This window comes from Ctenopharyngodon idella, chromosome 14 (assembly GCF_019924925.1).
Source record: "Ctenopharyngodon idella isolate HZGC_01 chromosome 14, HZGC01, whole genome shotgun sequence".
NCBI lineage: Eukaryota > Metazoa > Chordata > Actinopteri > Cypriniformes > Xenocyprididae > Ctenopharyngodon > Ctenopharyngodon idella.
This window is the reverse complement of record NC_067233.1, coordinates 16,770,501-16,795,799: the sequence shown is the minus strand read 5'-3', so window position 1 is coordinate 16,795,799 and position 25,299 is coordinate 16,770,501. Positions and strand designations below refer to the sequence as shown.

The window sequence follows — 25,299 nt, the reverse complement described above, 5'->3', positions numbered from 1 at the left end:
ATTAGCAGCATTCAGTATTGCTGCCCATGGCACAAGTAGTGTCCTTCACATTTGTCACAGAACAAGGAGAACAGGTTCTTCCACACCGACACTATAGAAAGGCGCGCTTTCTTTACAAAAGGGAGAGAGGGGTGATCAGTGTAGCAGTGGCAGGAGAGAGTAACCAGAGACATTCCCAGGGGTTTTCCTGGCCGTAGTCTGGCAGCAGGTCTGTGGGAGTGAAGGAAGAGATGCTTAACTGCTGATGGGTAATTTGGATCTCTCCTCAACGGCATTAGGAGGAAATCAAATATATGTGCTTTGACTGGAAGAAAAGAGAGCTACGGCAGCAAGTTTTCCTCAGGTGAACATCTTGTTTTGCATTTTATTTTATGTAGCTGTATTTCGTTTTAAGAAAAAAGCTTCTCTCTAGTGTTTGTACCATCATTAAATAAGAACCGGAGAGGATGTTTGTCTCCAAAAACTGCCTCGCTGTGACATTCAACTCTCTCTGCCTCACAGAAGGTTCTCTGCATCATAAAAGATCCTCTCAGCATACAAACCTATTATGGTTCGGCTGATTAACTTTCATTCTGTTTACTGTCAAGAAAGTTGTGAAGTGAGACTCTTTGTAGCCTTGGGGAAGCTTATTTGCAATTGAAATGCAATGCACCAATTTCTTTTATACTGATGTCAAATGAGTATAAAAGGATTTGTATTGTTTTTTTTTTGCCAGTACAAGTTATATCCTCATTCCCTGCAGGGACAACATTGTAATTCTAAAAACTATTGCGCAAGGGTGGCATTGTTCAGATCCATGCTTTGTGTTCAGAGACCACTGACAAGGTTTAAATCTTCCATCTCGTGGTGTTACAGATGTGTAAAGTCATAATTAAAGGCTAAATACAAAGAAGTTAAGTTATGGCATATAACAAAATAATTCTTATTCTCATCCTTACGTTCATAAAAACAAACAAATATTTTAATGCACATACAATGGCAGTCTAGGGGGCAAGACACTGGGATAATTGTTAAAATTCGCACTGCTTGGAAGCAATACTTAAACATCATACATGTTAACATGTTAATTCACTTAATACAGTCTAACTTTCACAAGATACTTGGAAAGGTACCAAAAAGTTTACAAATGACATACATTGGTCCCATATAACAGTTCAACTGTCTCATCACTAAAGAACAATGTGCACATCTTTAAAAAATAAAAAAAAATCACATTTTCATACAGAATAATTTGTATAAATGAAAAAAACATCTCATTTTTGATTTTAAACATTTGTAATGCCTTGACTTCCATTGAATGTTCATTACTGTAAATCAGAATCAGGTTTGTGACTAGAGACCCATAATTGATTTACGTATCATAAAGAAAATAAAGATAATATGCATATGATGCATTAATATTAAAAAATAGTAATACTAATTTTTATACAATTTTTATAACACACTACCCTTCAAAAGTTTGGAATTATTAAGATTTTTTAAATGTTTTGGAAAGAGTTTCTTATGCTCACCAAGGCTGCATTTATTTGATCAAAAATACAGTAAAAACAATAATATTGTGAAATATTTATATACATGTTTTCCGAATCTTGTTTTTACATACTGAGGAGCGAGTTAAAATTATTTACTGTGGTAATCGACAAGATGTCACAGATCTTTTCAATAAAGATTAACTTGTATTTTAACCCAGAACATTCCTTTAAATATAATCCAAGATGATATCATGACCTTGAGCGAAACAAGGAACTGATTGTACAGTGAAACTCTGACATAGTAAAAACTACATAAAGTGCTTATTTCCAAGAAATCCAATGCATTTTTTTCAGTCAATTCAGTCTTAAAGGGTTAGTTCACCCCAAAATGAAAATTCTGTCATTAATTACTCACCCTCATGTCGTTCCACACCTGTAAGACTTTCGTTCATCTTCAGAACACAAATGAAGATCTTTTTGATGACTGAACGCTAAACAGCTCGATTCATATGAATTAGTTTTCCGATCTCTTTATGAAGTTTTTGAAGCATCAAAATGGTAGTTACAAAGGCAATCTATGGAAGGAAATCTGACAGCGTTCTGTCATCAGAAGATCTTAATTTGTGTTCTGAAGATGAACGAAGGTCTTACGGGTGTGGAACGACATGAGGGTGAGTAATAAATGACAGAATTTTCATTTTGGGGTGAACTAACCCTTTAAAACAGACAGAGGTATCATTTAATATTATCAGAAATGTTTTTCCAAAGCTTTAGCACACTACCACTCTGATAATTCATTCATTGATGCTCATCTTGTGCAGGGTTGATCTATCTCTTCAGCTTCTCTTTTTCTTAGTCTTATCTCAGCATCCCAGTCAGGACAGCTACAAAACCCATATTAATTATTACCTCCACAGAAATGTGAGGAATGTCCATTTTTTACACACTTATCTAACTTACTTCTCGTAAAGAATGTACCATTCGACTCAGGGTGCATGAATCCCACTGAAAAGGGTCATATAGAAGGAAGGAGAGCAGGGGTGGCTCACATGAACTCAATGAGAAAAGTAAACAGAAAAAGAGCTGTTTAAACAATAGAACCTGATGCCCCTCCTTGCCACTGACCTATTACGACATTACACTGCCTGGACTGTAGAACTAGTTGTTCATTTTGAAATGTTAGTTGGTACCTGTAAAAATGTAGGCTGATTTCAGAAGCATAGCATTGTTGTTGCTCTTGTCAGGCCAACATGGAATTGAAACACTGCCTGCGCCATGTTCATTTAATAAATATTTTGTCTATTTTGATTATTCTACTGTCAATTAGAGTACAGTATTTTCCATGTTTAGATCCATACCATGTTGTTTTGCCTGAAAATAAGTGAAAATGGCAAGCAATGCCCCCCCAAAACAGTAAAATGTGTAAAAAAGTTCTGTACTGAATGTATCTAGTAATACTCAGTTATAAAATATGAAAATACTCTGAAATATTTCATAAATTGCTCTTTGTTTGTGATCTCTGTAACATTAAAATCCTTATCCAGTAATCACAAACTACTGAAAAAGTCATGGAAGTTCATTGGTGAAAAAGTGAGGCAACCCTGACCTACAATTAATGTGATTGTAAACAGGGACATTTGCATTTATTTGTAGTCCAATTAATTACACAAGCCAGATTGCTGTAATACATTTGCAGATACTTCTTTTCTGCAGCCCTTTGAATGCTAATCAACCGTGCTGCATAATTTAAAAGCAGTGTATCATGCATTAAATACTTTGTAGGTGTTAACAGGCAAAGCACATCCTGGCTATATTTACTGAAAGTTTCTAAAGGTAGGTGTGAAGTTTCCATTCAGTTGCCATAGCGACTGTTGAAAACGCGTCGATAAAACACAGACAAGTGCCCTTAAAGTTGCATGTTGCGGTCGAGTAATGGAACATCTGAATCTCTCGTTGCACTAATTTCTCACGTAGTTGTTTGAAAAAGTGCTTTGGGTCAGTATTGACAGCACTCAGCAGGCGGCGGACATGGATTTGGTCTGTTAAAGCAAACCTGAACAGCTCAGGTCTGTGCTGGGCACTTCACAGCATTAGGGCTAATACGATTGAACACTCTCAGAGTGACCTCCACAAAGCCTCCTCGCAAACTAATCTTCACTACATTAACGCACATGTGGGATTTGACACCTCCACATGGCTTTGGTTCTGCTTCAGACCACATTTCCTAATTTTCTTGCCCATACATGAGCACGTTTTTTGTTTTGGATGCCTGAATCAAGTGGTAATCGCTGAAATTTGTTAGATCAACCTATGTGCGTTTTGCATACTGACTGTAATTCAAATTTGCTTTATGCTAACCAGTGTTGGGTTACTTTTAAAAGTAATGTGTTACTTTTTATGGAAAGTAATGTGTTACATTACTTTTGCGTTACTTTTTCTCACCTGGGCTGGTTTGCTTGTGCTATTTTTGGTAAACGCAAAGGACTTTTCACAAGTAAACTGAAATGAATAAGCCTCAGACTGAAGGAAATGCAAATTCATGCCTTTACAGTAGAGCGCGCAGCTCAAACAAACCTTGCTGAAACTCAGTGCCTCTGCACTTACTTCTGATTTCTCTCACAATGGGGACAGGTGTCAGTCAATAAATGGGAAAACAAAGTAACTCGCGTTACTTATTTAAAAAAGTAACTCAGATATTTTGTTGTAAATTTAAAAGTAATGCGTTACTTTACTAGTTACTTGAAAAAAGTAATCTGATTACGTAACTTGCATTTCTTGTAATGCATTTCCCACAACACTGATGCTAACCATGTTAACAGTTCCTGTGATACTCAAAACTACAGCATGATAGCGAGTGTGATATCTCTTTAATAGAACATATTTAATTAAATTTAATTTTAGACACATTATTGCCAGTATCTTTGATTTTGCTTCGCCAATGAAAACCGTTCCCAACGAATCCACAACAGAACTGTTGAGCATCTTTAAACAACAGTTTGGTTTTTCGTTCTTGAATGAATTGGTATTTTGAAAAAATTGTTTGAGTGAATGATTCAATAACTAACTTATCAAGACTTCGTTCTTGAATGAATCAGTGTTTTTTTTATATATATAAAGTGCCTTTCCCAAGCTCAAGGTCGCTGTACAAGAAGATAATACATAAACACAGCATCAAACATAAATACATACATCATACAGTATATACATACATATACACAGTAACTAAACAGCAAAACACTATACAGAGGGGGGCAGGAAATACTGTAAGAAAACAGTAGTTGTGAATTTAGTTTTGAATGAGAGTTTCGGAGCCACAGCACTGAATATCATCTATCACCCATTGATGAAAGACAAAAACGAGGTACAGTAAGCAGTTTTAAGTCAGAGGACATAAGAGAGTGAGGAGGTGAATAATAGTGCAGCAGTTCAGATGAATAATGGGGAACAAGTCCATGAAGGCATTTAAAAGTTAACAAGAGAATTTTATACTGAATGCAGACAGAAACAGGTAACCAATGTAGAATATATAGCAAAGGGATTTCATGACTTGATCGATGACTCTGGCAGCAGAATTTTGAACATATTGTAATTGTAACGAAGCGAGACTCAGGCGGGGATCCATTTGCTAGCTTTATTATAAAAGAGCGTGGTCGTACAGGCAGGGTCAAAGCAGGGGCAAACAGGAACAGCAGGGACAGGCAGAATCGTGGTCAGGATACAGGCAATAGTCAGGGCAGGCAGAAAACACTCACAGAACAGAATACCAGGCAAGGATCAAAGGTAGGCAGCAACGGGTCAACAACGGGTCAACAACGGGTAACAGACAGGATCGGAAACAAACAGGCAGACAGGAAATAAACGCTCAGAATTGCAACAATGGTTAACAAGACTTCGCAATGAGGTGGTGTGTGTGTGAGTCTTTTATAGTCCAGGTAATGATCTGCAGGTGTGTGTGGCAATTGGTGATTGGTGTGGAGTGTGCATGTGATTGGAAGGGAGGATTGTGGGAAATGGAGTCCAGGAACTGACAGGAACAGACGGTGATCGTGACAGTAATCTAGTGATTGTTTTAGTGGGCAGCCCAATAAGAAGCGAGTTACAGAAGTCGAGACGAGAGGTTATCAAAGCATGAGTTAGAGTTTCAGTGTTTTTAGTAGCAGGTCGCAGTCGGGCAATATTGCGAAGGTGGTAAAGTACAGTCTTTGTAATAGAACTTATATGAGTATAAGTGACGAATCAAATGTTACACCCAGATTATATATATATATCTGGGTGTAACATTTGATATCTATATATATATATATATATATATCTCAGTGGCAAAATCTGCACTTACTGTTTTTTTTTTTTTTTTTTTTTATATAAATCTAAAGTTAATTCATGTCTCAGTTACACTTAATGTTGTCACATTTTCCTGGTTAAATAAACATTACAGTAGATAAAAAAAGAAGCCAACTACAATTCTATTTTGTATTTTTACATTAACAATGTAATTGATGTTCTATTTTTTAAAACCAAGTGTAAATCTTATCAACACTTGTTACTGTTTTTAAGCATTATTATATTTATTCCAAAAATAATAACTAAAGGCAGTAATAATTTAAACAATATATTTTATTTGTAAACTGATGTTCAGCTGTTCTTTTTAATTCTTTTTACTTATTTCTGGATCATCAGTCATCAAGCTTGTTAAACACGGTCAAAGACACTGATGTGTAACCTTTAATTTCACCACACTGATTGCTTGCTAAAAAAACCCCACAGTCAGCATGTTTTCAGGCCATTTCAAGTTTGATTTTGACGTGACATAAAGCAGTGATATCTACAGCAAGTGAGTTGTTTACTTATTAATTAGTCTCCCCATTAATGCCATCATTTTGTTCATTCAGACCGATTTGTGAACATGCACGAAAACAAGAGGTGGGATTTATCACACAAACCAATCATAGCCAATCATAGTGCGATTGAGGCATTGCCTCCTCTCACGTGACTTTCCCCCATTCATTCTCAATTACCCTCACCAAACCCACCGCAAACTTTAAGGGGTCTGTTAAAAGTCAGTGGGCTCAGGGGAGGCAAGATATATATGCTGATTTGTTGCTCAGGTAACATTTCTTATTATCATCAATTTTGAACATGTAACGTGTATATTCTGTTTTGGTTTAGTTTCATTTGACATTTAGTTTTAGTTCAGTTCTGTTCCTGTTTGCCCAAGTTCTGTTCCTGTTTGCCCATGCCCTTTCCTTGTTTGTCTCCATGGTTTCAGAGTTACGCACGTGTTTCTGCTTACTTTTTATTATCCCTGTGTGTATTTAAGCCTTGAGTTCTTTCTGTTAATGGTTCAGTGTCGTCTGGGTTGTACGTTGTTGCTATTTCTCCTGAGTATTCTTGTTTTGGATTATTGGATTAAAGATGTTTTTGTCATGTTCTTCAGCGTTGCGTGCTTCACTGCAGCAAGATTTGACAGAAAACAGTTGTGCAGTTTAATATATTTGCCTGCTTAATATTTACATCTGTCATTTTTTATATTTAATGCATCCTTAGTGAATAAATGTATGTATTTGATAAAAAAAGCTAGTGTATAACTACAATTTAATGTGTTCACAACCCAGTTTACATTTGAAAACAGAATTTGCCATGTCCATTGACTACAAAAGTTGTTCACTTTAGAAAGTGACAAGTAACAATGGTCATTCGGCACTGCTGGAGTGCCAAAATATCCAAAAATCAATCTGGCTGATATATTCAGTTATTCAGCTCATTAACTCTCAATATTAGCACCATATCACCAGAGAGAGAACTTGGAGTGTGCTGAAGATCTCTGTGGGGCCCTCAGGTCATTATTTTGTGATAAGACATTCACTTTCCTCTTTGCCCTCTCTGTCTGACCTCCAATCTCTAACCCTGAAGGGGCGAGTTTATGGCGCTTTCCCAAATGGCCTTATACTCGCTGAAGAGAATGTCTGCAGTGTGCGTGTTAGTGAAAAATGAATGGTGCTTCTATGCCAAAATAAGACCTTTAAAGAACATGACGCAATCCCTATAAAGAGGGCTAGTGTTAAGTTAGGGCATTTTCAGTGAATGAAGTCGCCACCATTTGACTCATGTCATATTTCACAGAGAGTCATATTCAGCCAAATGACTGTAGTTTGGTGCTAAATTGGTGAATAATGAAAGGGGCCCAGTGTCACTTTGGGTCTTACATTTCCAGCAGTTTTACCTCAACAGACCTATTACTTACATTTGTAATTAGTAAACAATAAAAAGACTGTTGTTATGTTCCCATAATTAAGTGAGCTGTCTATGGAGGCAGCATTTTAATGTATCAAAGAGATTTTTGATGCAAAAGTTGTTCCAAAAACAGGGAGAATATTTATATTTTGGCCAAATTCTAAGGCATTTTCACATGTGTCCTATGCAGAAGAAAAAATAAATATAAGAATATAATATAAATAAGAATATATATAAATAATAAGAAAAAAAAGAAAATCCAAGATGCCAAACAAGGCAAGAGAAATTTTGATTATAAATATGGGACACTGGTATTAAAGTTCTGGCCAATATATATATATATAAGACAATAATTATATATATGTTTTGATGAATAGATGACCGATAAATGCTTGATATTAAAATTTCTATACTATTTTGTCTAATTCAAATAAAAATTAAACACTAAAAAACAAAATCAATCATTTTAAATGCTACAAGTGAATTTAGGCATCACAACATTATAATGTACAGTATAAAAAAAGGCATATTCACTGTGGGATTTGCTAATGATTACATTTAGCAGTTATTAAATTGGTAGTGTTTTAAAAAATGAAATTTAAGTGAGCATTAGATGACATCAAAGATCATCTAAATAGAAAAAGATATATATGAAAAACAAGCATGCACAATTAAATATCCAATACTGACCAACAAATATTCAGTAGGCCTACTGAACAATATCAATAAATATATCAATAAAATATCAATAAAAATTCTCTAATATCAACCCATATTAGTCAGTATGGTACTGATATATTATGAATCCCTTACAAAAAAGAAGTTTATTAAAGTGTGCTATCAGCATACCTCCTTTAAACTAAAAATAAAGTATACTTTCAGTCTACTTTTTTGGAAATATATTTAAAATCACACTTAAGTAGGCTATACTTGACTTATACTGACAGAAAAGTCTAAGTATATTTGGCCTATACTTTTTTTCACATAGTACCTGTCAAAAGTAATAAAATGAACTTGAAGTATGCTTATTTTTTGTAAGGGATCCCTGAAATAAACTTCACATTTCAGTACAGAAAAGTACTAATACATTTTACCCACTTTTTTGCATCTCCCTGTGAAGCACTTTCCGGTTAAGGGTAGTTATTAGGCAGTGAGTTTGTATAATGTTTGTGTCCTCAGGACACACTGGTCATATTCATTAATGCAATGTTATGCGGAAGGGTTCATGTCTAGGTTTGTCCATGGCCTCTGAGTAGATGATACGAATCACGACATGGTGCCTATGACGTAACCGAGATAGCTGTGAGTGAATAAACAGCCCTATGTTTTTGTTTTTTGTCTTTGACAGTGAATGAGGGACAGCTGACTGGAAATGCCTAGTGTGTCATTTCCTGTGACTGTGTCAGCAGATCAGCCCCCTCAAAATAGTTTATGGGATACCAAAGTCATTTTAAGTGTAATTTCAATTTAAACTCAATAAATTGAAATACTAGCACTGCTTACTGCACAGTATAAACAATTAAAAAATATATATTATTATTAATGTTAATAATAAATTAAAACATATTAATATTAATATCACCTTTTTTAAAAATATTTTGAGTAAACTGCATTGTTGGATACATTAGGTATACTCTGTTATGAACAGCAATTTTTTGGTAAACATAGGCACCCAGGTAATGGATGCAGAAAATTCATTCTGCATACTGCAGAAATAGTAAGAGTAGTATGGTAATATGCTATTCCGAACATAGCCTGCTTGTCTGTGCTGGAATAAGGTTGTGCTGGTCTGTGCACAAAAATGTGCAACAAAGCAAGAATAAGGCTGCATGAATGTTTAGAGCCAAAGAAGGAAGTAAACTTCTAATATTTTTAGAGATTCGTCAAGCTAGACAGGGAACTGTCTTTATGAGAGAGACAGCAAGCCTTAACTTGATTTTTAGAAATATGTTTGGAATTTGAAGGATCTTTGAGACCTGCTTTAGCTTTATCTTCCTTACTTGTGCACTTTTGTACGGAAGCTATTTAGCCAACATGTATGTTTTATACCTAGATAGTTGGACCAAATAATAGAAGGTATATTGGTTCAAAAACGGTTACATTACTGAGATTTGCAGAATTTACGTTAAATATTACATTTAAAAAGCTCTTATATTCTCTCATTGGGAACTTTTTTTTTTTCCAAATTTTAACTTTTATCCAAACACCCTGGTAAAACTGAGTCCTCGCAGAAAACAAAGCGTCATGTATGGATTTGTTACATTCATAATCATTATATAATGTAAATGAAGACATTTAAAACAGCATCAGAAGGAGGAAATGAGTTTCAGGTGCTCTTTAAACAAATGAACTGAACACTCGCTGTGAGGTAGCCAGGCCTCTAATTAAAACTTTTCCATTGGGGTAATGTGTGTGTGTGTGTGTGTGTGTGTGTGTGTGGGGCCAGCCACTGGCTCTGAATGGCCCAAATAGGCTGTAAATCATCTCAGTTTCTCAACCCACTCCGGCTGTTCAGTGTCTGAAGCAATTACGGAAAAAGTCTGGATGCAACATTTTTCCTGTCCTTTAAGATTTGTGGCCACTTTTAAAAGGGTTTCGAACCCTAGCTAACCCCCCTTCCCACCCTTCATAAAAACAGGCATTCCTCACACAGTTGCTAGGGCTGTCGATCAATTTAAAATGTAATTGAATTAATTATATATTATAAGGATTAAGTAATCACATTAAATCACAAATAATTACATATAAATAATAGCTGAAAAAAATCAAGTCACCTTTATATAGCGCTTTATACATTACAGATTGTTTCATAGCGGCTTTACAGTGATAAACAGGAAAATAATGATCATTGATGTAAACAGAATTCAAATCTGCTGTAAAGCATCGCAAAAAAAGACTATAGTGTCATTATTCAGCTGAAGTCAGTTCAGTGTTAATTCAGTTCAGTGCAATAACTGTGTAAAGATCATCAAGTGTGAAACGAGTTCAATTCAGCTATAAAGCAGCTCTGGAGAAAACAGTGATGTCATCGTCCAGCTCAGCTCAGTTCTCATTTGATAAGAGCCCAAATTAGAATAATTAAAGCCATTACTCTAAATAAATCATTTATTATATTGCAGTGGTTTTAGAAAAAATAATTATATATTTTAGATAAAGAATATACATATGAATCTGAATATACGTATGAATACATATGTATATTCAGATTCATATGAATATACATATATACTTATGAATATTATACATTTTATTTGTATATGGGTCAATGACGTGACGGGTCATTTTTCTATCCAAAGGCCTTAATAATAATAAAAAACAAAGATATGACATCCAAAGTATGTAAGGTAGTACAACTAGTTCTTTTTTATTGAATCCAAAAGGTTTTAATTATATTTTGCAGATTTTGAAGTGTCAAAAGGTCATTCGGTTTAACCGTCCAAAGACCAATAGAGCCACTTCATTTGTGATTAAAATATCTTGAAAATAAATTAAATAAATGTGTATATTTTTTATTCTGGCATGATTTTATAACATCATATATCAGCATAGTGCAAAATGGTATTAAAATTATGTGTAGAAGTCGTTGCTTTGTTATGAGAAAGAATGTCCGGAAAAATTAATTTCATTGATGTCATTCGGAGTAACCAATATAAAGGGATCATTTTGGATCAAGTCATGCATTCAGTATCATGTGACAGGATGTGACATCATTCAGGCACCTGCAAACATGGCCATGAAGCAAAGTAACTAACTCTCTCTTAACTATTTGGAAAAATTCATGTTTTCACTTGCTCATACGCATGTCCCAAAACATCAGGTCATTCGGTACAACCGCTATAAAACATGGAAAATGTTGTAATATTTTAAAAACTTGTACTAAATATAAAATGTTTGATTGTCCTCTTGTCAGCTAGCTAGCAATATCAGCCTGTTAGCGTTGTTTGTTAGCGTCGTCATTCGGTAAAACCAAAAGTGTCATTCGGTAAAACCGAAATTTTGGTTAAACCGAATAACTTTTTGGGTGCCAGGTTTTGTCCATCTTGTAAAAAATGACAAAAGCAGTGTTAATTGATTATAAAAGCCACATAATCTCATTGTTAACACTTCAAAATTAATTGTCTCCACTTTTAGAAACCTTATTCGTCAATGACCCATATATATTAGAATTTTTCACAAAATGAATTCATTATCAGCATAAACTTAATGTGCACTATACAGGACGGTACACTTTGAAATATTCTGTTGATCTTCTAATCAAGCTCGAAATCAGTTTCCTGGTTTGTCTGACTGTGTGATTTGCCTGACTACGTTTTAAAAGGAAGTATGGCTATCTGAACATAATCGTGGTGTCTACAGAGTCCTACACTTGAGGGATATAAGGACATCAGTCAGTATTTAAAATATTTGCATACAGTGTGTGTGTGTGTGTGTATATATATATATATATATATATATATACACACACACACAAATATAACTAATAAATATATACATGCATGTGTGTGTATATTTATATACATAATTATACACAGTACACACACATATTATGTAAACACAAACTTTTATTTTCGTTTGACAGCCCTAATATATATATTGTGCAGATGCGGGTCTTGTGCAGTAAGTGTTGTAGTTAGCTGAGTGCTGGGATGGCAAAAACAGAGGAGAGCTCAGCCACATCTCATGCATAAAATCATGAGGTGCCTCTTTGATCTCTTCATGGGTAAAAGCATACTTTAGTGCCACACTTTTTTTGCGTCTTCTCTAACTATTTTCATAATCACTCGTGTAGGATAAGCCTGAATTTGGTAAATGATAATTTTGTTGATATAAGGAAGATCCTGGAGGGGATGCCATGCTTAAAGGGTTAGTTCTCCCTAAAATGATGCTTGATGCTTCAAAAAGTTCATAAAGAGATTGTAAAAATAATCCATATGAATCGAGCAGTTTAGTCCAAATTTTCTGAAGAGACTCGACCGCTTTTTGTGAAGAAAAGATTTAATTTATGCTTTTAATCACATTTAAACATTGATCAGCGAACATAAGCAGAAGCTCAACCAAACCTAAATAATGCACAAGAACAAACCTCTTCCGGAAGCTCAAACGTGCTGTGTAACCAATGAGGTTCATTCTCGTGTGTTACACAGCACATTTGAGCTTCCAAAAGAGGTTTGTTCACTTGTTTTTAGAGAGTATATCTTGATATACATATATATTTGATTTGAAACTTACTTTGTGTTCTATGTAGTATGAATGTGTGTAGTAATGAAATTTGGATGTACTACATCCGCCTTGTTGTCACTGTCAGTTGTGTCGCTTCACCTCCATTCATAAATCCCATGCCGTTGCCTCATGGGATAGTAAAGTGACCACTGAATGCGCACTTCAGAATCTCGCCGGCAGTAATAGGTCATCCGGGTACTTTTCGGCTACTATGAATGCTATGAATTTGAACACACTACTCGGCTCACATACTGTTTTTCGCCTACTATACAGTATGGAAGTAGGCATATTCGGACTCAGCGTGTGAGCTTCAAAAAACTGTTTACACTGGTATGGGTATGCTCCATCAGGAGGGTATATTTTATACAGTGAACATATCTTAAGAAATTTAATGTTCCTTTTTATTTTGGAATAAAACAGTTTTATGTACTATAAAACCATCCTCTAACTTTTAGGACAGAGAATTGCTTCTCTTTTAACCTGCAAAGGATGGACTTACGTAGAAGTCTTAAAGGCACAGCAGCAAAAAAAACAAAAAAAAAAAACAGTTTACTTCAGTTTTCAGAACGAGAGTGGAAAAGTTCATTAGAGTGTTTAACAAATAATAATACAAAAACGTTACTAACATTATAATTGGACTTCAGGGAATAAAAATCAGATGTTAAAAAAAATGTACAGAACGAATCCTTTAATGCCAGATCCATCGCCATAGGGGGAATGTCACAGTGAGTAAATGTTTACTTTGAGTGAGATGCACTAGACAAAAAGGAAACACTCCGAGATGCTCTCATCGTGACCCAGAGGTGCTGAGTAGCGTTCTGGCAAAGTGCTGGAATATTTTAGGCCTTAAAGCAGATCCATTTCCCTGTGTCAGCTGCACTGCAAGTCAGAATGATAGGCCTAAGCGTTCAAACAAGGTTATTATAATATTTATGACTTTTTCAGAGGGCACTTTTTATTATTAGTTAAAGAAATGAGTCCTACGTGCATATGAGAAAGTGAGTGAGTATATTCACACTGAATGTGGCTGTAGAGGAGTGTATACAAACGCAGAAACACTTGAAGTCATCGTATTTTGTCTTTACGGCTGTTTGAGACCAGTAGCCTACTTTTATAGAAATGAGAAAGTTGTTGAGGTGAAATCAATACGGCCTCTTAATGAGGTGCTCTGGAAAGAGAAAATTGATTGAGAGAGAGTTCGAGAGAAGCAAAGAGAAAGCAAGAGGGTGGCACTACTAAACATATATTGAAACCTCGCTATAAAGCGTTCAGAAGCAGGGCAGCACTGAGCAAATAAGTGGATCAACCTCACTTTAAGGGAGTTTTTCTTAGTAGGGAAAGATTAGTGATTACCAGAGGACATTGATTAATGCAACAGTATGGCAGTGTAAATTAAAAGTGTTTTTTTTTTGCATTGCATTGCAAAAGCATCTGCCCTCATTTTCAGTGTATTCAGCTCATGGGATGATTCCCAGCTTGTATCATCTCCGTTATATAACAGACTTGTGAACTTCTGTGTGTACAGTAGTTCTCATTTCTAAGAGGAAAGCATGCTGCTTTTGACCCATTTTCTTGTTAGACTATATAAATGAACAAGTGCTTATGGGTGGCTGACATTTGAAGCAGTGACAGCAGCATCATGCAGTGTGACATGCTATACTTCATAAAAAACTATTTTAAACGATATTTATCTAGTTTAATTTTAATGCATAGGTTTATCGGCTTATATTAATTTAGATACTACACATACTGCATATATAGACTAATAGTCTCAGACCTTTGGACCCCACAATTATATATATATATATATATATATATATATATATATAAAGATTATTAACGCATTTAATGCACCCGCACCGCCCTAGTCTTACATAGGTCATCTTGCATTACATACAGTTGATTGGTGCCGAACATGAAGAAGGGCAACAACTCAATGCATGATGTAACCTATAGAACGCCGCTATATGCCCCTAAAATTCAAGATATCAGGGCAAAAAATGCTCCTGTATGAGTTTTGGTCTCATATTAGTATTATTAATGGGCGCAATATCCATTACTTGTGATGTTTTTGTCCCGAATAGCATGAGTGCAAATGTGACATTAATTTTATACAACAGTTCAATAAATAAGAAGTTAATATTGTGTTTATATTTTAGACCCAATATTTTCTGCTTTGAGCGAATCAGTCGGGTGAACCAATGATTCAATGGCCCATTCATAAAGAGAGCCATTTACTTCATTCCTAAATGAATCAGCTGTTTGAACAAATTGAATAAATAAATGACTCAGACTTACACATTTAGACATTAACCCCACCTACTGGCAGTTTTAGAGTATCATTTCATTTAAAAAATATATTTCATATTGCAATAATAATAAAAAAACAAGTTGTGTCAAAAATGAACATCCTTTCATAATTTACTCACCCTCATGGCCGTTGAAGCCTAAAAGTTTATAATAAATTGTATGTTGAATCAAATAAAATATTTTTTTCTATATCTACTTTTTGTAATGTCTATTTGATGCTTTTCTCATTTAACACAATAATGACTTTAAATTATTTTGGGGGGTGCGATTAATTAGATTAATTAATCGCCACATTGTGTAATTAATTAGATTTAAAAAAAATTAATTGCTTGACATCCCTAATAAATAAATAAATAAATAAATAAATATATATATATATATAATGTGTGTGTGTGTCATGTTCATTTGTGTAATAGAAGCTGTAATTAATTATTTATCTTAGTTTAAATAGAACCAGTAAGTGAAATCTGAAATGTGTCCAACTGTTGGATGGTAACAAAACATCTTGAAATGTCAGAATATTTGGCAGAAGAAGGATTCAGGTTTCATATTTGATTATCTGAAAGGTTTTTCATTGTTTTTCCTTTCTCTTCCTTTAATTTAGAGATCTCAGTGGAGCTATTTGAACTTGTAACCAATGGCAACAGCCCAGGCCCTGTCCTTGAACCAGGACCCCAGCAAAAGCATCTGTGCCGTTTATCCAACATCCTCTTTGGCATCAGGTCACTGCGTCATGGGAAGTGTAGGCAGCCTAATTGAGAAACCAGACGTGTCACCAACCAAGAGTAATAGAGCAGTTCCACAAGTAGCAGGACGTCAGAACCACGGCCTGCTCAAGAAGGGTTTCAACCAGAGAGAGCTGCTCAACTATTTGAACATAACCAAGAAGGAAGCAAAGGGCAGCAAACACATCATCTCTGGAACATCCTCCATCAAGAGAGAGCACAGGAGAGAGGAGAACGACGTCTACACTAAGATCTACCACCGGGATGGAAAAGAGCTTGATTTGGGAAAGAACTCACTTCCCATAGGTGGCAAGTTTGACAAGGTAAACAACTGTGAAAAAGTTATGCTTCGCTCATGTTATGTCAGAATTACAGTAATTGCGAGTTTTCAACGTCTTTGTCAAACTCAAAATTACAAGTTGGAAACTCTGACCAATGGCAGATGTAGGGAGTGTTTGGGAAACCTGGCTGAAAACAGTTATTAGTTGTGCTACTGTGTTTAGTGATGCTAGTGGTGCAGAAAGTACATACTTAAGCTTTATATTTTTCACAAGAGCATATGGAGGTGAATTAACATAGTATTTTACAGTCATCAACAAAAACAAAGCACCACATAGAGATATGTTCTTAAAATACATATAATAATATAAATACATAATATATATTTGTTAATTGTTTTTTTTAAACTGTCACTCTGCATGACCAGTAAAACAATCTGACAAAACAATATATATATATATTATAGTACACAACTAAACATATCACACAGCTGAACATGATCATGAATTTATTCTAATTTTGTGTAAAACCAGGATGTAAAAAATCTAAAATTAATGTTGTATTTTGGTGTCAACAACAAAGCAAAAAAAAAATAAATGTTAAAAAATAACTAATTTTAAGGATTTTTGAGAATAAAGATGTGACAAGATATTTTTTTTTATTATGGTAATATGGTAATTTGAAAATTACCTGAATGCAGTATAAATAATTAATATTATTTCATTAATAAATGTAAAAAACATATTCAGTAGTTGTTCACCACTTTGCAGGAAAGTAAGGGTGAATTTAGTTAAGTCACTGACTTTTTTTTTTTTTTTACCCATCAGCACTTGCTTCAGTAAGTATTCAACAAATCTCGGAAGGAGCAGGTGCTAAAAACACACTTTACAATAACTGGATGAAAACAAGATGAATAGGTTGCTCGTTGTAGTTTCAAAGCCTGTCAATGAAATGCAGAAATCGTGGCAGCGTTTCAAGTCCGGCTCCATAAAGGCAATATTTCTTCCTGAGGGAAGTGTAATGTATTGATTGGTGGGGCTACTCCCCCCAATCTCAAACGGAAATAAATCATATAAACTGTTCGGGCCAGCAGCGTGTAGACTAACTGACTAGCCTCTGCTGGCTAAATTTATCTCTGTAATCAAATATGGTCTCCCTCAGGTGACGTTTTTGAGAGGGAAACTCAGCAAGACAGAAGAAATATGGAAGTAAAAGTGGCCTACATTAAATTACTTTATGTTGTTTGGCATAGCTCCAGTATTTAAGTGTAGATCTATTCTCCTGATGCACATGCTGCAATTGACTTATCCTTGTCATTTCACAGCCACGTTTCAGGCCTTCCGCCTTTAAACCGGTCACCCCGAAAAACTTCAGTTCCATGCAGAACCTCTACCCTTCCAAGTCGGAGGAGCTAGAGAGTGGCTTAACCAACGGCATGCATCCATCCTACACCAAAGCAGCACCTAAATCATTGTCCACCTCTTCCTCGTCCTCCTCCCCTTCGCGGCCAGGCACGAGCACCAGCAAAGGCGTGCTAGCAGCAGTCCGGGGCCTCAGCCAAGAAGAGGAGAACACGTCTGACTCGGGGCACAACTCCATGAACAGCCTGCCGCCATATCGGCCACCGTTCCGACCTCACTTGGGACAAATCAGCGCCTCTATGGGGCACATCAACCACATTGGCTCACTGGATCGCACCTCGCTGGGCTCCAAGGGAGCCGCTTCCACAGTCACAGACGTGTCCTGTCAGAGTATGGCTACGCTGAACCGCCTGCAGTGTTATGGAAGCGAGGCCCCGCCCCCCTACGAGCTGTCACACTCTCTGGAGGACGTGGTGAAGGACCTGGAGGAACGTCTGCAGGAAAAGGAGCACGAGCTACGTCAAATGAGGAGGAACTTGGATGAGAGCGAAGATGCCATTGCACAGGTCAGCATCTACACATAATCTATTAAACATACACTACCATTTAAAAGTTTGGAGTCAGTAAAAACAAAAACTAACAATCATAGAATGTACATGAAATTGGAATGACAAATTGAAAATAAAGACTCTAAAATTCAAAACTGTGTTTGTGTGCTCCTGTAGGTTTTTGAAGGGAAGCAGCGGCTCTGGGAGAAGGAAGTGACAGAACTAAAACACTTGTACACCGCCAAACTGCGTCAGGTATCCCAGCAGTCCCAGCGTTCACAACGAAATCTCCAGCTGCAGCTGTATAAGGTACAGCAAGAACGCAACCGGCTGCAGGAGGAGCTGGATTCTGTCAGGCTGGAATGCCAGACCCTGAAAAGTCAAAGCCCAGCGGGACAAAGCCAGAACATTAATCCCCAGCTGGAAGAGACCCAGTGGGAGGTATGTTTAAGTCAGAGCTATCTGTTCAGAGCTTTGGGGATTTCAGAAAATTTTGGAGGAGATAAAAGAAAAAAATGCCTTTAGTTGGATGATAAATGTGGGGACGTGTCATGTATTGCTTGATAGTTTGTTCACGCTTGATCGTACTGTAAATCTAAATCAGATGTTTAGGGCTGACTTTCCACACTGTCATTTTGCAAGTAATCAGAGCTGTTTGTACAGTGTAGCCAATATCTGATATATCAGTTGCCATAGTAATGACTTGAGACATAAAGGTAAAAAAAGACATTAAAAAGTCAATGTCATTGTAGAGACAGAGAATGACAAATAATAGAAATTTTGCCTCTGAGATTGTATGGCAGTCTCATCACAGAGATACATACACAACATCATTTTCAAATAAAAACGTAAAACTTAATGCATTTTGGCCATTCGTTTACACGCATTTTGGAGGCCTGAAAACACGAACCTTTGAAAACGGGTTTCAAAGTGCAAGTTTTTGAAAACGATACCATTATCGTCTCTGTGTAAACTACAAAAAATTTGTGAAAACAGTATCGCAATATATCACAATATATCGTATCGTAACCCCTGTATCGTAATGCGTATCGTATCGCGAGATTCTTGGCAATTCACAGCCCTAATATGGATGTGGTTCAGATTAAAATTTCACGTTGGTTTTGCTGTTCAGACTACAAACCGCTAAATGGATTTGAATTAATAACAAAAAAGACAGATTTTTGTTGCCTATCAATCTGAACAAATAAGCCTAGAATTATTAAAACAAAGGATAGGAACTACCACTGACATCCTCTTACGAACAATATTTTCAAATCATATTGTGACTATGTATATTGTATAAGTTCTAAAAATGACTAAATTGTAATGATTTAATAGGTCTGCCAGAAGTCAGGAGAAATCTCTTTACTGAAGCAACAGTTCCGGGACTCTCAGGCAGAGGTCACACAGAAGCTGAGCGAAATCTTCCTCTTAAAGACTCAGCTGCACGAGGCACGTAATCAGATCCGGAGCAAGGACAGCCAGATCGACATGCTACAGATGGCCCTACAGGGTGCCCGGCGGAAATGCCCCTTGCCTGCTTTCGAGGAAACTCGAGTGGATGCGGGTGAGACTGGAGGAGCCAATTCCACAGAGGAGCGTCTCAGAGCTGAACTGCTGCTGGAGAGGCGCCAGAACGAGGCGCAGACTTCAGCTTTTGAAAATGAGAGAAGAACATGGCAGAACGAGAAGGAGAAGGTGATACGGTACCAGAAGGAACTGCAGGCCAGCTACCTGGAGATGTACCACAAGAATGATGCCTTAGAGAAAGAACTGGCATTGCTAAGAGGGGGCAAGGCCAGAGTGGAAGAGGTGGGAGCAGGGACCGGAGATGAGGGCTGGGCTTTACAGGAAGCAAAGCCACCCACTGGTCTGCCCTGGATAGAGAGAATTGAGTCCTCTGAAATTTGACTTTGCAAATGTTCTTCAGCATCTGAGATTTGATTGACGACAACAGCTCTGGATCCTAACCTGAGTTTCACTTCTGAGACAATGAATAAACTATGAATAAATAATCTATACTATACAAGTTTGACCAAAAAGTGTACCAAATAGAGGAGTAAGCTGAATATTATGGGCTGTTTTGCATCACAGAAGGATTAAAGGAATTTTGTTGAAAAATCAGAATCATCAAAACTATTCTTTTTGCAAAAATTAAATAATAATCTCAAATTTTATTTTAAACACAATCTTTGCTTTCAGATCCTAAATCCGTTACAATAGTTTAATTAAAAACCCATATATGCTTTAAAATATCTTGACTGGAGTGTTCTAGCACTATTATTTCATTGATTCTATATTTTGTGCTTTAGGTACTGAATATTACAAGACATCATATTATTTTTTATGCTGCCATACTTTAAAGACTGACATCAGAAGTGTGCATTCCCTAAAAATGCATGTTGCACTTTAAAAGAACACAACTCATGAGTTGTCCTTTGCATTAGAAAAAATGTCAACAGCTGATCCATATAGAAGCATTTCTGCTATTATGTGTGTTGATGTGCACCTGTGGGCTTTACTGTTCTTTTGCCCTAAGATGTTTATATCTGCATGAATGTGAAATGAACGTTCTGGAAAGTTTGATGCCATTGTGTGCACAGGACTGTCTAAAAAAATTTCATTGATCGTAAGGGTAAGGATAGATCCTACATTATTATATCTTCACATAGCAAACTATACTGTGACTTGTTAAAAACTACTGATTTTAATCCTCTATTTCATGTATTAATTGTATAGATTTGTACTATACAAGTATGGTGTTCTTTACCTCAAAGTTGCATAAACCTTGCCATTTCCTTTAAATTGACTGAAGATTATTTTCCCCTTGTTCTGTAAAAAGGCTCTAAAACGTGTCTTCCAGTTAGTGTAAAATAAAAGTTTAAAATGTGTCTTCCAATTAGTAGTTTCTTTCACATACACTATATTTTATTATGTTAATATTTCATAAACGTTGTACCATATCTAACTTATTTAACCCTAATCAGTGTTTTCATTGGGCTGGACTCCAGGCCCAGAAGGTAACTGCAGGATATAAAGATATCGTAATGACCAGGAGTACAGCCCAATGAAAACACTGATTTTACCTTTATAATCTGATTATAATCCCACCATTTTGGTGTAACCAGGGCCGTAACTACGGTATCCGGATCCCTAGGCTGCGTTCAGCCCTGACAAAACGTTGCAAAACATTTTTTAAACGGAAACAGTGGTGCGTTGAACCAAAGCCACTGGAAGGCAAGCCTGCAACCTTTAGCCAAAAAAGCGTAACGGCTGTGGCAGTACGCAGGGAAGTATTACACGATAGGCTGAGAGGTGCCGCACGTGATTAAGTTAGCCATTACGCTTTCTCCAATGGTAAGAGATACAGGCCACGTTCACACAGCAGCAGTCCTGCATTTGAGTCCTTAATACGGTTACGTTCACACACAGTACGGTTATTTATGGGAGTGACAACCGCATTCTATAACAGGACTCACAACCGTATTCTCGGAATGTTCGCGCTGTGTGAACGGAACCGCACTGGACAACTAGTTGTCTGTCACGTCATACAGTGCGAGAGAGCCGCTCTGCTAAGGTGCGTTGTGTGTGGTTTCGCTTTCGGTAACTTACTGCGACAGATATGTGAGCTGTGTGTCATCTGAAGGTGTTAGATCTAGTCACTGTTCTCCATCGGAGCGGCTCCCGTCAGTTTTGTGTTTCTTTTCCAAATTCAAATGCCGTGTCATGCACGAGACGTCTTAAAGGACGTAACACGTGTGTGCAACGGTTAAAGACTCCGGATAGCACGTGTTTACATGCTGCTGTTGGTTAATGAAGTTTTGATAGATGAACTCGCGGTTCAATTAGTCTCTTGTCATGTCAAAAGTAATAATACTTTTCAGTTTTATGGTCGTCGCCATCTTTAATATTACGTTGGTCACTGTTGTTATGGGTACTAGTAAGAGAATACGGGCTTGACTCTCGCTGCACGTTCATACAGATAATGTTCCAGACGCTACTGTAAGGCCACGTTCACACTGTCAGTTTTTGGGATTGACACGCATTTACTTACAGGTGTGAGTCTTGAGATGTCTCGTTCACACAGCAACTTACAATAGCGTCTGGAACACTGACATCCGAAAACACGAAAATTTATGGGTGTGAGTTCGGTTATGGAATGTGGTTGTCACTCCCGTAAATAACCGTATTGTGTGTGAACGTAACTGTATTAAGGACTCAAATACAGGACTGACATCCGTATTCTGCTGCTGTGTGAACGTGGCTCACACCTGTAAATAAATACGGTTGTCAATCCCAAAAACTGACTGTGTGAACGTGGCCACAGACCCTCTCATCGCCCTATAATAATACGATCTCTGGTTGAACACCCTGTTCTGATGACGCAAGAGTTGCAACTATGCTATATTTTTACTATAAAACTCTTACGACAAACATGTCTTCTAATATTTTAAGTTGTTGCGTGTAACAAGCTGCAGCGGACATGTAAACTACTTTACTTGGACCCATTGTGTGAGCTGTCTCTTTAATACCGCGTGGTTTATATACATGTTGCTGCTGATTGGGCTGACATTTTTGACACACCCACCAAACAAGAGAAAACATATCTCAAACAATGTTGCACACCGTTTCCAGGAAACATGTCGTTCAACCCGGAAACCATAGCAAAACGTTTGAGCCTGAACGTGCCTCTGGTGTGAGCTGTTGCTGTGGTTTGAAATCGCATCATTACCTTTCGCCCTGGATGTAACCATGGTATTTTTTATCTGTCAAGAAAGCTTGGCGTCTGTTTTCAAGCGATTTTTAACTGTTGAATCTCTCTCCAGCAATGAAATGTTTTACCGATGTTTACTCTCGTCTTGCGTCTTTTTTTTTTTTTTGTTCCGTCTATGTGTTCTATTCTCCGTCTTCATGAAAAATACTCCAAATTCATCTATCGCGCTTCCGGCTTCCCATATATGGACAGCCCACTTACAGCGTACAAAATGATTGACAGGCAAAAAGCGGCTTCTGGTTGGCTTAAAAAAAAAAAAAAAATCACATTTTATTTTACTAAATCTGTCACAGAGATCTGCGTGATATCTCAGGACAGGTATTTCCATATAAAAAATATTTTTATTAAAAAACAAAAAAAACAACGTAAGGTGCAGTTCTGTGAAGATAGTTTATCAGAGGAAGAATGTGACTCCACAATTCCCGGCACACCTGCACATCAGATCCAGCTTTACTGAGAGGAATTTTGTGCTTCATGGATCAGAATGGGCCATTGTCACTCGGACAATAAGGAGTCTATTCTGTCTTCAGGTAGAGACTTAAGTGGCTCCTTCAGAATCAAGAAGTTGTTCACTGGTATTAAAAGTTTGAGAAAAGCAACAGGGCTAAAAAGTTAGATGTCGAGTGTTTAAAAAGAAATTCGAAAAATAATAGAAATATCCTTTGAAAAAAAGATTTTTAATTAAAAAAATTCACATAAAACATGAAACTTGTTTTCAAAAAAGGAAAAAATACTGCTGTTTTATCTATATTCATAGCTTTGCCCCCTAGGGTTCGTTTTCTAGTTTAGCCCTTTTTTTATGCACCATGACTGGAATTAGCACGGCTGTAAGGCGAAAACCTTTAAAGTTTTTTTTTATAAAAGTTTGTGAGACTTAGACCTAAAACAGGCAAGAGTGGAAAATGATCAGCAAAAAATAATTTCATGTCACTTTTTATATCATCTGGAGTAAAACATATCCAAAGGAATTTTTGATACGTAAGTTTGGATCTTATGGGTTTTATCTCCCAGGATAAGTTACCCTATTAGGGTATAAAAAAAAGCCAAAGTCATCAATATTTCTATGATTTATTTGATGCAAAAAAAAAAAAAAAATGTAGGCTAATATGCAAAATATGCTTCATGCATGACATATCTAAGTGTCCTAAAATTGAGCCATATATAGGCTACATTTCTTGTATTTTTACACTGCTCTCATCTTCAGCCTCAGGGGTGGGCAGCTGCTCCACTATCCTGCAGGGTCTAGCACCATCCCTAATCAATCATATAATGTAATTTATGATACAATGTGTTATTTTCTAAGTAAGTAAGATTTTTCAGGTGTGTTTGATCAGGGTTGGAGGTAAACTCTGTAGTATGGTAGCCTCCAGGAAAAAAGTAAGATTAATATATGCACTTCAAAATCAGAATGTCCAGTACTATGGGCAGACGTGTTGGCTTTAGGTCAAACTGATAAAACGAGCCCAGAAAATTTGAACCAGGTCATGTGACCCACATAGTCCAAACAGACTCAACTATGATAATGATAACAGAATTAGATTTTCATGTTTCCTACAAGAGACTAAAGAGTATATATATATATATATATAGTATCTGTATAAGGGTTAGAATAAGATCCTTAATGGGAAGAAACAAACTTTGCTGTATGTTATGGTTACAATATCAAAGGCATTTTTAACAGATTGTCTTTTATTACAAAGGCTAAGCTTTAATAGAATCAAAGCAATCAAAACAAATACTTACGCAAGATTATTATTTTCAAATAAATCCCAGTAAGTAATCTTCTAGACATTGTGACTGTTTGATGTCTTGACATGGTGAGCCCTTACAGCTTCTTCAGTGAACTGAGGTTTCCCTCTTGTGGGAGTAAAGGGTCAACATCTCATTTAAAACGGTTTGCTGGCTATTGTTTTCAATAGTTTCAGTTAAGAGGTATTTTTATGTCCATAGCATTAATCAAATATCTGTAATCTACGTCAGTTTGTAGTGAAGCAAAGAATGTCATAAACCATTAACCTACAACAATTGTTGTGAACATACTACTGTTCAGAAGTTTTTTTTTTTTTTTTTTTTTTAAAGAAGTCTCTTATGCTCACAAAGGCTGTATTTATTTGATCAAAAATACAATAAAATCATAATATTGTGAAATATTACTGCCATTCGGAAACCGTGATGCATTTTTTTAGTATTCTATAAAAAATAGAAAGTCAAAAAGAAAGCATTTGCTTGAAATAGAAATCTTTGAAACAATGTAAAAGACTTTACTCTCACTTTTGATCCTATATAAGCAGTGCATTTGCATATATAACACTGATAGTAGATACTAAGAGAATTGACTGCATATTAATAGATAGTAAAAAAAAAAAAAATAAGATAAAT

At 36.3% G+C, this 25,299-nt stretch overlaps 1 protein-coding gene across 2 annotated transcripts in view; it reads left to right on the top strand.

Moving 5' to 3' along the window:
* n4bp3 (NEDD4 binding protein 3) overlaps positions 1–21,037 on the top strand; it is a 28,948-nt gene extending 7,911 nt beyond the window's left edge. The window contains exons 1-5 of one of the 2 annotated variants that reach the window (XM_051860701.1): positions 177–343; positions 15,838–16,281; positions 17,562–18,164; positions 18,324–18,587; positions 19,485–21,037. In XM_051860701.1, coding sequence (XP_051716661.1) covers positions 15,871–16,281; positions 17,562–18,164; positions 18,324–18,587; positions 19,485–20,057 — 1,851 coding nt within the window. In that variant the 5' untranslated portion in view covers positions 177–343; positions 15,838–15,870 and the 3' untranslated portion in view covers positions 20,058–21,037. Of the gene's footprint in view, positions 1–176; positions 344–15,837; positions 16,282–17,561; positions 18,165–18,323; positions 18,588–19,484 lie in introns of those variants that run through there. The other variant, XM_051860700.1, reaches the window with a different exon arrangement.
* The last annotated feature ends 4,262 nt before the right edge of the window (positions 21,038–25,299 follow it).